Source organism: Pseudophryne corroboree, chromosome 4 (genome assembly GCF_028390025.1).
Source record: "Pseudophryne corroboree isolate aPseCor3 chromosome 4, aPseCor3.hap2, whole genome shotgun sequence".
Lineage (NCBI taxonomy): Eukaryota > Metazoa > Chordata > Amphibia > Anura > Myobatrachidae > Pseudophryne > Pseudophryne corroboree.
The window spans coordinates 368,954,405-368,970,982 of NC_086447.1; the positions used below are offsets into that span (position 1 = coordinate 368,954,405).

A 16,578-nucleotide genomic window follows, 5' to 3' on the forward strand; every position below is an offset into this window, starting at 1 on the left:
CTGCTGTGAAGCAGGAGCACCCAGCTTGTTGGGTGCATACAGGATAAATAGCGAGTCAGTCTTCCTGACTCTAGCCGTCCTGGAAACATAGATTTCAGGGCCCTGACTACATCTAGCAACTTGGAATCCTCCAAGTCCCGAGTAGCCGCAGGCACCACAATAGAGTGGTTCAAATGAAACGCTGATACCACCTTAGGAAGAAATTGGGGACGAGTCCTCAATTCCGCCCTATCCATATGAAAATCAGATAAGGGCTTTTACAAGACAAAGCCGCCAATTCTGACACACGCCTGGCCGAAGCCAAGGCCAACAGCATGACCACTTTCCACGTGAGATATTTTAGCTCCACGGTTTTAAGTGGCTCAAACCAATGCGACTTTAGGAAATCCAACACCACGTTGAGATCCCAAGGTGCCACTGGAGGCACAAAAGGGGGCTGAATATGCAGCACTCCCTTAACAAAAATCTGAACTTCAGGCCGTGAAGCCAGTTCTTTTTTGGAAGAAAATCGACAGAGCCGAAATCTGGACCTTAATGGAACCCAATTTGAGGCCCATAGTCACCCCTGACTGTAGGAAGTGCAGAAAACAACCCAGCTGAAATTCCTCCGTTGGGGCCTTCCTGGCCTCACACCACGCAACATATTTTCGCCATATGCAGTGATAATGTATTGCAGTCACATCCTTCCTAGCTTTAATCAGCGTAGGGATGACTTCCTCCAGAATGCCCTTTTCCTTCAGGATCCGGTGTTCAACCGCCATGCCGTCAAACGTAGTCGCGGTAAGTCTTGGAACAGACAGGGCCCCTGCTGCAGCAGGTCCTGTCTGAGCGGCAGAGGCCATGGGTCCTCTGAGATCATTTCTTGAAGTTCTGGGTACCAAGCTCTTCTTGGCCAATCCGGAACAATGATTATAGTTATTACTCTTCACCTTCCTATTCTCCTCAGTACCTTGGGTATGAGAGGAAGAGGAGGGAACACATAAACCGACTGGTACACCCACGGTGTCACTAGAGCGTCCACAGCTATCGCCTGAGGGTCCCTTGACCTGGCGCAATATCTTTTTAGCTTTTTATTGAGGCGGGATGCCATCATGTCCACCTGTGGTCGTTCCCACCGGTGTACAATCAGCTTGAAGACTTCTGGATGAAGTCCCCACTCTCCCGGGTGGAGGTTGTGTCTGCTGAGGAAGTCTGCTTCCCAGTTTTCCACTCCCGGAATGAACACTGCTGACAGTGCTATCACGTGAGTCTCCGCCCATCGAAGAATCCTTGTGGCTTCTGCCATTGCTATCCTGCTTCTTGTGCCGCCTTGTCGATTTACATGGGCAACAGCCGTGATGTTATCTGACTGAATCAGCACCGGTTGTTTTTGAAGCAGGGATTCTGTTTTACTCAGGGCATTGTAAATGACCCCTAGTTCCAGAATATTTATATGCAAGGAAGTTTTTGTCCTTGGACGTTTTCTTCCCTGAGTGACTGCCCCCCACCCTCGGAGGCTTGCATTCGTGGTCACCAGGACCCAGTCCTGTATGCCGAATCTGCGGCCTTCACGAAGATGAGCACTCTGCAGCCACCACAGCAGAGACACCCTGGCCCTTGGTGACAGGGTGATCCACCGATGCATCTGAAGATGCGATTCGGACCACTTGTCCAAGAGATCCCACTGGAAGATCCTCGCATGGAACCTGCCAAAGGGAAACGCTTCGTAAGAGCTACCATCTTTCCCAGGATTCACGTGCAGTGATGCACCGACACCTGTTTTGGTTGCAGGAGGTCCCTGACCAGAGATGATAATTCCTGGGCCTTCTCCTCCGGGAGAAAAACCTTCTTCTGTTCTGTGTCCAGAATCATACCCAGGAACAGCAGACGCGTCGCGGGAATCAGCTGCAACTTTGGGATATTCAGGATCCAGCCGTGCTGATGCAGCACTTCCTGAGATAGTGCTATGCTGACTAGCAACTGCTCCTTGGACCTCGCCTTTTCAGGAGATCGTCCAAGTACGGGATAATTATAACTCCCTTCTTTCTAAGGAGTATCATCATTTTGGCCATTACCTTGGTAAATACCCTCGGTGCCGTGGACAGACCAAACGGCAACGTCTGGCATTGGTAATGACAGTCCTGTACTACAAACCTGAGGTACTCCTGGTGAGGTGGGTACATGGGCGATTCCATCTTGAACTTGAACTTCCTTATATAAGTGTTCAAGAATTTTAAATTTAGGATGGGTCTCACCGAACCATCTGGTTTCGGTACCACAACATTGTGGAATAGTAACCCCGCCCCTGTTGAAGGGGGGGGGGGTACCTTGATTATCACCTGCTGGAAGTACAGCTTGTGAATAGCGTCCAGTACTACCTCCCTTTCTTTGGGAGCAGCCGGCAAGGCAGATTTGAGGTAACGGCGAGGGGGAGTGGCCTCTAACTCCAGCTTGTATCCCTGAGATACCACTTGTAGAACCCAGGGATCTACCTGTGAGCGAACCCACTGGTCGCTGAAGTTCCGGAGACGCTCCGCCTGTGGAGCCCCAGCGTCATGCGGTGGACTTTAGAGGAAGCGGGGGAGGATTTTGGTTCCAGGGAACTGGCTGTCTGGTGCAGCTTTTTCCCTCTTCTCCTGCCTCTGGGCAGAAAGGAAGCGCCTCTGACCCGCTTGCCTTTACGTGGCCGAAAGAACTGTACCTGATAATACGTGAGGAAACCTGAGGTAAAAATGTCTACTTCCCACCTGTTGCTGTGGATACTAGGTCCGAAAGACCCTCCCCAAACAATTCCTCACTCTTATAAGGCAAAACCTCCATGTGCCTTTTAGAATCAGCATCACCTGTCCACTGCCGAGTCCATAATACTCTTCTGGCAGAAATGGACATTGCATTAATTTTAGATGCCAGCCGGCAAATATCCCTCTGTGCATCTCTCATATATAAGACCACGTCTTTAAAATGCTCTATGGTTAGCAAAATAGTATCCCTGTCTAGTATCCATATTATCTGACAGGGTATCGGACCAAGCTGCTGCAGCACTACACACTGAAGCAATTGCAGGTCTCAGTATAATACCTGAGTGTGTATATACAGACTTCAGGATAGCTTCCTGCTTTTTATCAGCAGGCTCCTTTAAGGCGGCCGTATCCTGAGACGGCAGTGCCACCTTTTTGCCAAGCGTGTGAGCGCCTTCTCCACCCTAGGGGACGTCTCCCAACGTAACCTGTCCTTTGGTGGGACAGGGTACGCCATCAGTAACGTTTTAGAAATTACTATTTTCTTATCGGGGGAACCCCACTTCACACACTTTATTCAATTCATCTGATGGGGGAAGAACCACTGGATGCTTTTTCTCCCCAACTATAATACCCTTTTTGTGGTAACTGGGTTAATGTCAGAAATGTGCAACACATTTTTCATTGCCGTAATCATACAACGGATGGCCCTTGTGGATTTTACATTTGTCTCATCGTCGTCTACACTGGAGTCAGACTCCGTGTCGACATCTGTGTCTGCCATCTGAGGTAGCGGGCGTTTTTGAGCCCCTGATGGCTTTTGAGACGCCTGGGCAGGCACGAGCTGAGAAGCCGGCTGTCCCACTGCTGTACGTCATCTAGCCTTTTATGTAAAGGAGTTGACACTGTCGGTTAATACCTTCCACATATCCACCCACTCTGGTGTCAACCCCGCAGGGGGTGACATCACACTTATCGGCACCTGCTCCGCCTCCATATAATCTTCCTCATCAATCATGTCGACACAGCCGTACCGACACGCACACACACAGGGAATGCTCTGACTGAGGACAGGACCCCACAAAGTCCTTTGGGGAGACAGAGAGAGAGTATGCCAGCACACACCAGAGCGCTATATAATGCAGGGATTCACACTACACACAGTGATTTTTCCCCTATAGCTGCTATAAATATACAGTTTGCGCCTATATTTTGTGCCCCCCCTCTCTTTTTCACCCTATTGAGCCTGGAAACTGCAGGGGAGAGCCTGAGGAGCGTCCCTCCAGCGGAGCTGTCAGAGGAAATGGCGCCAGTGTGCTGAGGGAGATAGCCCCGCCCCCTTCTCGGCGGACTTCTCCCGCTTTTTTAAGGATATTTTTGGCAGGGGATTTTACACATATATAGTCTTACTGACTATATTATGTGTTTTATGCCAAGCTAAGGTACTCTTATTGCAGCCCAGGGCGCCCCCCCCCCCCAGCGCCCTGCACCCATCAGTGACCGGAGTGTGTGGTGTGCATGGGGAGCAATGGCGCACAGCTGCAGTGCTGTGCGCTACCTTAATGAAGACCGGAGTCTTCAGCCGCCGATTTCCTGGACGTTCTTCTTACTTCTGGCTCTGCAAGGGGGACAGCGGCGCGGCTCCGGGACCGGACGACCGAGGCTGGGCCTGTGTTCGATCCCTCTGGAGCTAATGGTGTCCAGTAGCCTAGAAGCCCAAGCTAGCTGCAAGCAGGTAGGTTCGCTTCTCTCCCCTAAGTCCCTCGTAGCAGTGAGTCTGTTGCCAGCAGATCTCACTGAAAATAAAAAACCTAAATATATATTTTCTTTTCTAGGAGACACCTTCTCAAAGAAGAGATTACGACCTGCTTCTATTTCCAAACATATTTCATTATATTTCCGGTACATAGACGACCTGCTTTTGTTTTGGACATATGAACCCCAAAAATTGTGTACCCTAATTGAGGAACACAACGAGTCATCTAGTCCGGTCAAGTTTACCCTTAATTCACATGTTAATGAAATTTGTTTTTTGGATATCAAAATCATGATCCGTGATGGCAAGATTCAGACGGCACTATACAGTAAGCCCACAGATCGTAACACTCTGTTGCGTTACGACAGTTTACACCCAAGACCCTTGGTGAGGGGTCTCCCTTACTCGCAATTTCTTAGGGTCCGCAGAATCACAAGTGAACCTGACGACCTCGAAAGACAGTTAGACTCCATGTCAGAAAAATTCCGTCAGAGGGGTTATCCCAATGACATTCTTAAACAGGCACGTGAAAAAGTCATGGCCAAAAGTAGAAGCGATGCATTGAGGGGCGAAAGCCCTAAAGTAAAAAGCGATAAAATAACTTGGGTTAATGAGTTCAATACCACCAGCTCCAGGACTAATAAACGTATCAAACAAATGTGGCCAATGATCAGCACAGACCCCTGTTTATCGTCCCTAAAACACACCAAAATAATGCCATGCTACACACGTAGTGCCAACATCAAGGACCTGGTGGTCAAAACTGACGTCACTGGTTTTAAAACAGCCACGACAGCTACACATTTTTTGAGTCGCAAGCCAGGTTGTTTCAAATGCCTAGGCTGCACTACGTGCAGCTACATGCTGACGGGAGACTTTATTCTACACCCACACACAGGGAGAAAAATTAACATCTCATGGCCTGTGACCTGCAGCTCTTCATTTGTAATATATGTTCTGATTTGCCCTTGCAGCCTGTATTACGTTGGTAAGACACAATGCCTTTTCAAGGAACGGATGGCCCAACACAGATCTGCCATTAGGGTCGCCCTTAATACCGGCAAAAGCGACCAACCGGTCGCCCGTCATTTTGCACAGATGCGCCATAATTTGGCAGCAATCCGATATAAAATTGTGGACCACATCCCTGTGTCCCCCCAAGGTGGAGATAGAGCGAGTCAATTACTCCAACTGGAAGCCCGTTGGATTTTCAAATTAGATACCACCCACCCCAGAGGCCTAAATGAACAACTTAATTTACATTGTTTCCTTTAAATACATCTTGCTCCAGAAGCCCGTCATTTTGTTTTTTTAACATACATTCTAGAGTACCATAAATTTTTATAGTCAGTATTTTTGAAGTATATCACTTTTTTAATCTGATTGTAGATATCACAGGTTTCCATTTGCATGTCTAGGCTGCCACCAGTATATATGTCAAGCATTGAAACATTTTGCACATTACGCGATGTTTATAATATATGATTAATGCAGGTCACTTTGCTTGATCTGTTATCGCAGGATTAACTCTGTTAATGAGGTTTACCAGTGGTTATACATGGCCGATGTTAGCAGGTAGCTCTTGCAAATATATACATATTTATTTATGTGTTTTATTGTTTAGTTGATCACATTATGCAGCAGTGTGTTCTAAAACACTTGGTTTTAGTAATACACAGTATTGTATGCACTTTCTACAATGTTTTTAATGTTACTGTTGTGTCACGTGACGCGGCGCGGCATTGGAATGCTGCGCTGCGTCTCCATGGTAACCAGCTCCCCTCTGTTTACAGCCACGTCATCAGCGGGTCCGTGTAGCGGGATGACGCTACTTCCGGGCGCCGCATGCCACACGCTACCGGAAGTGCGGGCTCCATACACTGAACGGCGCGGACGTGACCGGAGACGCCGGGACCCGGGATAGGTAAGGTATTTAAGTTGTTTTCACTGTATTGTCACTAGTTTGCAGTGTCCTGAGGAAGGGGGTTCGTCCCCCGAAACGTTGACAATAAATGCACTATTTGCTTTGATTCACCTCGTTGTGAAAGACTCTGAGTGCCGCCGTCACCCTCTCTTCTGCATATTGGGGCCACCATACCCCTAGGAGGGCACTGGAGCGACACCCCTACGGGGACAGCGGAGTGCCGGGCTGCTTCCATGGACTATATATATATATCTATCGGACTGTACAAATAATCGGTATGCTGCAACAGTTTGCGAGCTTCTAGTTAGGGTTAAAAAAAAAAAAAAGTACAATATTAATAAAGTGGACTTATGAAGGAAATTATATGCAAAACAAAAACTCTAAAAAAGAAACAAAAATGAATTAAATAATGATAATAAAGACTGGAGATGCAAATAGAGGGAGGGGGCTTACTTGTCCCTGGTTTGCATCATACAGGGAGCCAAATCACGTGGTTAATTTCCTCCTCTCTTCTTGGACATTCAAAATCATCAAATAAAAGGGAAAGAGTGGCAAGTGGAGTTGCTCGGGGAGAAAATTATACATATATGGCACTCCCTGCACATTTGGCTTTGTCTACATCTTATATATGGAACTCCCTGCACATTTGGTTTTGTCTACATCTTCAGTGGTCAAATGAGGTTGTCTCTTTCAAAGGGAATAAATCATAGAAAATAGACACCCTTAGGAATAGGTATAGAGTGAGCTCAGAAAATGTTCCCAGCTGGGCAATGCACGCTGAGACACAAAGCACATCTGCACTCTCGGTCTACCCTCTCTGCAATGTTCCTGCTGTCCAAACCGCACCCTTCTCCTATGGGAAAAGAGGATTTTGGTACTTACCGATAAATCCATTTCTCTGAATCCTCTAGGGGACACTGGAGTCCTATACAGTAGGGGTGTGAAGCCTTGAACCGGAGGTGTGGCACAATCTAAAATTAGCATTGTCTGCACAGCCGGCTCCTCCCCCTTCACATCCCTCATCCCTCAGTTTGAAAAATTTGACTGAGAGAATAGGATATGACACTATAGCCCATGGCGAGGAACCGAACCGTACAACATATCAAACAGCGGCCAAGAACTCTTAACCGAATAACTAACGCTGTTTGCACGAACTGTTTAAAACAAGAACTTTGAACACAGCAGGTTGACAGCACCGAGGCGGGCGTCCAGTGTCCCCTAGAGGATTCAGAGAAATGGATTTATCGGTAAGTACCAAAATCCTCTTTTCTCTTTCATCCACTAGGGGACACTGGAGTCCTATACAGTAGGGGACGTCCCAAAGTTTTCCCCCAGGGAGGGAGTGCTGTCGGTGGCCTGCAAAACTAAACGTCCGAACTTAGATTCTCTGGACGCAAAAGTATCAAACTTGTAATATTTTGCGAACGTGTGGGCTGAAGACCACGTTGCCGCTCTGCAAAGCTGAGTAGTGGAAGCACCCCTGGCAGCCGCCCACGAGGCACCCACTGATCGGGTAGTATGAGCACCCGTCTGCACCGGCACCTGTTTGCCACAGGAAATATAAGCCTGCCGAATGGCAAGTCTAATCCATCTGGACAAAGTCTGCTTAGAGGCCGGCCAACCCTTCTTTGGCCCATCATAAAGAACAAACAAATGGTCCGACTTTCTGAAAGATGACGTAACCTGTACGTATACCCGTAAAGCTCGAACCACATCCAAGGACACGTCCTCATCTGTGAGACCCTGGAAAGATGGGACCACTATTGGCTGGTTTACATGAAACCCCGACACCACCTTCGGAAGGAAGTCTGCTCTTGTACGGAGTTCCGCCCTATCCTCATGAAAAGCTAAGAAAGGATAAGGCTCCCAACTCGGAAACCCGCCTAGCCGAAGCCAAGGCAAGTAATACCGTGACCTTCCAAGAAAGATATTTCAGGTCTGTATTTGTCAACGGCTCAAAAATCGGTGACTTCAAATATTCTAACACCAAACCTAAGTCCCATGGTGCCGTGGGAGGACGAAAAGGGGGTTGAATTCTCAGAACCCCTTGCAAAAAGGTTTGAATCTCTGGCAAGGATGCTAGCCGCTGTTGAAAAAGAATTGAGAGAGACGAAATCTGAACCTTCAAAGAGCCCAATCTGAATCCTCCCTCTAGACCGGCCTGAAGGAACAGTAGAAGTCGCGATAAATGGAAGTCTGATGAATTCCATCCTCTTTCCTGACACCAAGCCATGTACCGTCTCCAGATCCTGTAGTAGTGCCTGGCTGTGACCGGCTTCCTAGCGGCAATCATTGTAGGAATGGCCGTTCGTGGGATCCCTTTGTTTCTTAAGATCCTGGTTTCAATAGCCACGCCGTCAAACGCAGCCTGTTTAGGTCGGGGTGCAGGAACGGTCCCTGAGATAGTAGGTCCTCTCTCTGAGGTAACCTCCAAGGATCTTCCGCAAGTAACCCTCGCAGGTCGGTGTACCAACTCCTGCGGGGCCAATCTGGTGCGATTAGAATAACCCACACTCGTTCCCGCTTTACTCTTTTCAGAACCCTGGGTATGAGTGGGAATGGTGGAAATATGTAAACCCTTCTGTAACACCACGGAAGTGTTAATGCGTCCAATCCTTCTGCTGCTGGGTCTCGAGTTCTTGACACATATCTGGGCAGTTGATGGTTTTGTCGAGACGCCATTAGGTCCACCTGAGGTAGACCCCATCTTCTCACAATCATGTTGAAAATCCGTGGATGAAGGCACCACTCCCCCGGATGCATGTCCTGGCGACTGAGGTAATCCGCTTCCCAGTTCTCCACACCTGGAATGAACACTGCGGAGAGAATGATGTCTCTTTTTTCTGCCCACAACAAGATCTTTGTGGCCTCCTTTAACGCCATCCTGCTCTTTGTTCCTCCTTGACGGTTTATGTAAGCCGTCGTCGTGACATTGTCTGACTGAATCCTGATGTTCTGATTCATGACTAGGTCTTCTGCTAAGAGAAGGGCATTGTAGACTGCTCTTAGTTCGAGGATATTTATGGGTAATTTGCTTTCCTGTAGCGTCCACCGTCCCTGAAACTGATGGTCGTCTAGGACAGCTCCCCAACCTCTGAGACTGGCGTCCGTCGTCAAGATCTTCCAATCCCAAATGCCGCATTTCTTGCCGGCTGTAAGGTTCTTGTGTAAAGACCACCATATCAAGGAGACCCGTACTTGTGGTTGAAGTCGAATTCTCCGATGGAGGAGCCAGTGTGAGCCTGCTCCTTGAGCAATGAGGTTCATTTGGAATGATCGTGAATGAAGTCTGCCGTACTGGAGAGCTTCGAACGACGCTACCATCTTCCCCAGAAGTTGCACACAGAGGTGCAGAGAAACAGTTTGCGTCTTCAGTACCTGAGCCACTAATCTCTGTAGGTCCTGGACCTTGTTCTCTGGTAGGAACACCCGTAATAGAACCGTGTCCAAGATGAGACCGAGGAATTGAATCCGTTGAGTCGGTATGAGGTTGGACTTCTTGAAATTGACAATCCAACCATGTTGAATTAGAAATTGATGTGATGTCTGAACATCCTTGAGCAGTCGATCCTGAGATGGAGCTTTTATCAGTAAATCGTCCAGATAAGGAATTATCGTGACCCCCAACAGTCTCAGTCCTGCGACCATGATCGCCATGATCTTCGTGAAAATTCTTGGGGCTAATGCTAGACCGAATGGCAATGCCCGGAATTGGTAGTGCTCCTTCACCAGTGCGAACCGTAAGTAAGCCTGGTGAGGAGTCCAGATTGGGATATGCAAATATGCATCTTTTATGTCCATGGATACCATGAACTCCTCTGGCTCTAAGCTTGCAATGACTGATTGGATTGATTCCATCTTGAACTTGTAGACTCTTAAAAACTGGTTGAAAACTTTTAAATTGAGTATTGGTCTGACCGTCCCATCTGGTTTTGGCACGACAAAAAGATTGGAATAGAAACCTGTTCCTCTCTGAGAAGCGGGAACCGGAATAATGACCTCTGCATGTAGCAATTTGAGAATCGCCGCCCTTAGTGCCCTTGCTTTCTGAGGACACAGAGGCAATCCTGTTGTAAAAAACTGACTGTGAGGTCTCTGTTGAAATTCCAGCTTGTATCCCTGAGAGATCAAGTTGTTCACCCAAAGTTCTGGTGAGGTTTTGGCCCAGATGTCCTGAAAACCTTCCAGTCGGCCGCCCACCAAGGGGGACCCCAGGTGAGCTGGGAGGCCGTCATGCCACGGTCTTGTCAGCAGGTTTATCCTGCTTTCTGGTTGCGGTTTGTGAGCGGCCTCTACCTCTGCCCCCACGTGCTTGTGTACCGAAACCCCTTCCTCTGGCTCGAAAGGACTGAGATCTAAACGAAGTAAATGCTGGTCCCGAATAACCCCTCCTAGTCTGTGGAGCGGTTCTCGTATAAGGAGTCGGCAGAAAGGTGGACTTCCCCGCTGTAGCCTGCGAAATCCACTTGTCCAACTCTGGTCCGAACAGCATCTCACCCCCAAAGGGGATGGATTCTACTGCCTTCTTGGTGTCAGAGTCTCCTTGCCATTCTCTGAGCCATAAAATCCTTCTAGCTGATATGGCCGATGCAGATATGCGCGATGCTATTCTGCTAATATCCTTAGAAGCCTGACACAAGTATGAAGCAGATTCTCGAATGTGTTCCGCCAACTGTGTAATCTCTTCTAAGCTATTTACCTCCTCAATAGCTTGTACAATACGGCCGGACCATGCACCCATGGCCTTGTTGACCCAAGCACAGACGATCGCAGGTCTCTGCGCTGCACCTGCTGCTACAAATATTGATTTTAACGCCGTTTCAACTTTACGGTCGGACGCATCCTTTAAAGTAGTTACGTTAGGAATTGGCAAGATTGTCTTCTTTGACAATCTTCCTAGTGAAGCATCCACTACCGGTGGCGACTCCCACTTGCCCATTACACCCTTAGGTATGGGGTAAGTTACCTGAAAACGTTTCGGAAATTGAAAACGTTTGTCAGGTTGTTTCCAAGCTTCCTCCATCTGAGATTGGAGGGATTTAGGAATGGGGAACACTGCTGCCCGCGGCTTTTGGGATTCGAACAAATCGAAATCTTCCGGCTCCCGGACTTCCTCTTCCTTAAAGCTTAGGATGTCCTTTACCGCGTCAATTAAGGAATCCAAACCCGAGATCGCCGAATCTTCTTCAGGAAAATCGGCGTCTAGGACGGGTTCAATTAACTCACCTTCTTCCGTTTCCAGAAGAAAACCCTCTTCCTCCTCAGGTTCTGGTATAATAGGAAGAGTTCTTTTAACAGCCCTGCGCACACTCGTCTCCGCGTGTGCGGGTGGCGTTAACTTGATGAGAAATTCCTCCATCGTCTTTGAGAATCCCGCAGCCCATTCTGATTGCTGCTTGCGGGATTCTTCCATCTCCTTGGAGATTCTATTCGCAAGGTTGTCTTCCCATGCTTTATTCAGAGCACTGCTCCCAGGTGGAGCATCCTTGTCTAAGCAGGAGTCGCACACCCCGGAGCTGCCAACCCGCGTGCTCTTCTTGTTACATTTCGTACAAACATAGCAGGTCTTGGTAGCCTTAGACATGCTGTTTTTCTTTTTAAAACCCCTTAGTCGGGTACTACGCAGCGCTTTCACCCTTTAAACTAGGAAGAGAAAGACTGGGAGATGACGGAAACGAAGGTATTGGATCCGGCTGGAATTACCCGTCCCCTCTTTCTCTAGAAAAGGAACAGGCCAAAAATTAAAAATAAAATAAAACACCAGCCGACTCGCAACCCTCACACCCCAACTGTAAATCAGCTACGATATTAGAGTTGGCTTGCTTCCGTGTATTTTCTCCGGGATCTTTGAAACAGACGTCCCTTGAAAATATAATTTGTAAATTTTGATTACTTTTCAGGAGATCCTCATATGTTGTTATATATACATTTCACCAGCAGAGGGAGCTATTACCTAACTCTCTCTCAACTATCTGAATACATGCACTATCCAGGCCGAGCAGCAGGGGGAGTTATTTCTTTTATTAATAAACCTTCCCCTATGTACACTACTGTAGGGGAGGGGGGAGGAGGACCCATCCCTCACCTCAGCTTGGCGCCAAAACGGAAAGAAAAAAAAAAAATATGGCCCCCACTAAATGTAAGTGCAGTATTGCCTTACATTTTAATTCTGCGCTTGCTCTGCGGGATTAACTTTTCTATGTCCCGCTGTTCCTGTGCTGCAGAGCCCTGCATTGCGCTCCGGACCCGCCGGCTGGCGCGCGCGACGGGTCCGTCTCCCGTAGCAGCGCCTGTCCGTGGGAACTTAATCTACCTCCAGTTCTGCTGAGCCGCGCACCGCAGACCCGCCGGCTGGCGTGCGCGACGGGTCTGTCTTCCGTAGCGGCGCCTGGGTTTTTTTTTTTCCGTAGCGGCTGTACTGTGCAGCGCGCCGCTCTGCCCTCCTCTGCTCACAGGGAAATCAGGCTGGGGGAAACGCTGCACTGGGGCTCCCACGCGCCGGCCACTGTCAGTCTGCCCTGCCTCCCTCTGTATAAACGGGGGCTTTAAAACAGCATTTAACCGCGAGTAAGAGAGAGAGTGAGGGGAGAAAAAAAACGAAAAACTTTTACTAACTTGAAGACCCTAGTCTAAGTTTTTACCAGTACTCACTATTTTATGGAGGATCTCCTGTGGAGAGATGCAGGTCCCTTCAATAAGGATCTTTGTCTCTCTGGATTTAGGTAGCTTTGTTCCCCCTTTATTAGGGTTACGCAGCCCCTTTTAGATTTTTCTGTCAGGAGCTCAGTTGCTCCACGTATTTTGCCTCCAGCACAATTTTTCAAACTGAGGGATGAGGGATGTGAAGGGGGAGGAGCCGGCTGTGCAGACAATGCTAATTTTAGATTGTGCCACACCTCCGGTTCAAGGCTTCACACCCCTACTGTATAGGACTCCAGTGTCCCCTAGTGGATGAAAGAGAAAGATCCCTCTTACTGTACCTGCAGACCACACTTTTATAGTTAGGCAGCTGTAGTAAATATAAAATGTCGAACTGTACTAATGATCTGTATGCTGCAACGGTTTGTGGGCTTCTTCTATTTAGGGTGTAAAAAAAAAAAAAAAAGTACAATATTAATAAAGTGAAATTATGAAGGAAATGATATGCAAAAACAAACAAAAACTCTGAAAAAGAAACAAAATTAATTCAATAATGATAATAAAGAATGCCTGAAAATCAGATGAAATCGGGCATTATCATCCTAGTGTATGGGGCCCTTAAATCCCCTGCTGTAATGACTTAACCCCTGCTGTATTGTTCTCTCTGTATTGTATTGCACCTGAGAACAAAATGAAAGGCTAATGCTAATAAACCTTGGTGCACCTAGGCGCAACAGAGAAGGCTAGATGAGCGACGCTCCATCTGTATGTCAACATTAGAGTTAATCCTGGGACAATATAGTTCACCTTGCGTTTTATATCTATATACTCTTTGTGATACATTGCATTTACATATTATTTCTAACACTCAAAACTGACGCAACAGTGCCCCCTATTGTTTTTTTTTAGCATTTATGTATATTTCCTAATTTGACCTCTATACCAATGAAATTGCTTATTCAGGAGTTTCCAGCTTATATACTGTAAAATGGAATCAGTGTTAAAATAGCCTTATGCCTGGATGAAAACACTGACTGCAGAAAGTACCAGGATGATCTGAATAAGCCTCTAGTCGCAGAGGGTTGGGCTCCTGAGTTTGCTGATGTGATTGCTGTTTGAATATCTGCTGAATTGACCAATGACCTTAGCTAAGTATACAATAAATTCATATTATATATTCAAGTTATTTGCTGAAGTAATATTCTGGGAATTCACCCATCTGGGTCTCCTCGAACAAACCTGAAACAATAATTGTGTTATTTGTCTTCTTAGGTCCATACTGGTTGGGATCATGGAACCATGTTTTACACTAGAATTACCTTCACTCACCAGTCCAGAAACTTTGTATGTGTTCTTTCTCATTCACTGGAAATGCCACAGTAACCTCATTGAACTCCCGCAAGAATTCTTCTTTTTCCACCCAGAATTCTCCATCCTGGATTTGAGACCGAAACAGTGAACTTTCTGTCTCATCTATCAAAGTCCATCTTTCACTACTAAGGATAAAGATAAGAAGGGTTGGATTTGTGAACTGTGAATATTATCAATGTTACATGTTAAATAATGCTAAATAATTGCAGCCACTGACACAAATATTCAACTCTCATGTTGTTCAAATACAGCAATCCACAAATAAGATAATTTTTTTTACATACTTTATTTAATTGAGGGTTTAATTTAAAAAATGGAAGAGAAACACAGAAGGAAAAAAAGCTAATCACATTATTAGAAATGGAAGTCTGAGAAACAACACTTCAGCATCTAATCAGGGTTACAGAAAACCAGTAAATAAATAAACAGCTGATCATGTGTCTAGGCTATGGACTGCTGGCAATGCATGGAACTCCCTGCACATTTGGTTTTGTCTACATCTTCAGTGGTCAAATGAGATGTTAACCGGATTGCGTCCAACAGCTACCTGATATTTGTAAGTGCAGGATCTTAGGTGCGAATGGATCTCTTGTTGCCATATAGGTAATTGTTCGCACTATATATAATATTAGGGTAATGCATATTGTCTGAATTAAAATATAATTCATTATAAAAGGTGATTCTAACCATAGTGAACAGGATGGAAATAATAGGATTTTAATTACCTACCGGTAAATCCTTTTCTCGTAGTTCGTAGAGGATACTGGGGTCCATTTAGTACCATGGGGTATAGACGGGTCCAGTAGGAGCCATGGGCACTTTAAGAATTTGATAGTGTGGGCTGGCTCCTCCCTCTATGCCCCTCCTACCAGACTCAGTCTAGGAAACTGCCCAAGGAGACGGACATACTTCGATAGAAGGATAGTGGTGAGATTCCGAACCAGCACACACAACAAGAGGAAAGCCAAGCTAACCAAACTTGGAACAGGAACAGCAATGGCTGAACCAACATTACTTAACCAAGTAACAGTGCAGGAAGAACAAAGCGCTGGGCGGGCGCCCAATCTCCTCTACGGACTACGAAAAAAGGATTTACCGGTAGGTAATTAAAATCCTATTTTCTCTTGCGTCCTAGAGGATACTGGGGTCCATTTAGTACCATGGGGATGTACCAAAGCTCCCAAACCGGGTGGAAGAGTGCTGAGGTCCCTGCAGAACTGATTGACCAAACTGAAGGTCCTCAGAGATCAAAGTATTGAACTTGTAGAACTTTGCAAATGTGTTCAAACCTGACCAAGTAACTGCTCGGCAGAGCTGTAAAGCAGAGACACCCATGGCAGCCGCCCAGGAAGAACCCACTGACCTAGTAGAATGGGCCTGTACAGATTTGGACATGGCAAACTTGCCGTGGAATAAGCATGCTGGATAGTAAGTCTGATCCAGCGTGCAATAGTCTGCTTTGAAGCAGGACACCAAATCTTACTGGGATCATAAAGAACAAACAGCGAGTCCGTCTTTCTGTGACGAGCTGTTCTTTTCACATACACCTTCAAAGCCCTCACATCATCCAAAGACTTTAAAGTAGCAGAGGTGTCGGTGACAACTGGGACCACAATAGGTTGGTTGATGTGAAACGCAGACACCACCTTAGAAAGAAATTGCTGACGAGTCCTGGAGTTCAGCTCTGTCCTCATGGAAAATTAAATAGGGATTTTTGTGAGACAAAGCTCCCAGCTACGACACACGTCTTGCTGAAGCCAAGGCCAACAGTGTGATGGTCTTCCACGTAAGAAATTTTACGTCCACCTCCTGTAACGGCTCAAACCAGTCCGACTGGAGGAAATGCAGCACCACATCGAGATCCCAAGGTGCTGTGGGAGGCACAAAGGGAAGTTGGATGTGCAGAACACCTTTCAAGAACGTCTGAACCTCAGGGAGAGAAGCCAATTGTTTCTGAAAGAAAATGGACAAGGCCGAAATCTGGACTTTTGTGGAGCCGAGAAGTAGGCCCACATCCCCTCCTACTTGTAGAAAAAGAAGAAAACGTCCTAGATGGAATTCCACCACAGAAAATGTTCTGCTCTCACACCAAGAGTCGTATTTCTTCCAAATACGATGGTAATGCTTAGACGTTAACCCCTTCCTGGCTCAGATCATAGTTGGGATAACCT

At 46.9% G+C, this 16,578-nt stretch overlaps 1 protein-coding gene across 1 annotated transcript in view; it reads right to left on the minus strand.

Moving 5' to 3' along the window:
- CAPN10 (calpain 10) overlaps positions 1-16,578 on the minus strand; it is a 158,842-nt gene that overhangs the window by 69,051 nt on the left and 73,213 nt on the right. The window contains exon 6 of the mRNA XM_063916574.1: positions 14,366-14,532. Coding sequence (XP_063772644.1) covers positions 14,366-14,532 — 167 coding nt within the window. The remainder of the gene's footprint in view (positions 1-14,365; positions 14,533-16,578) is intronic.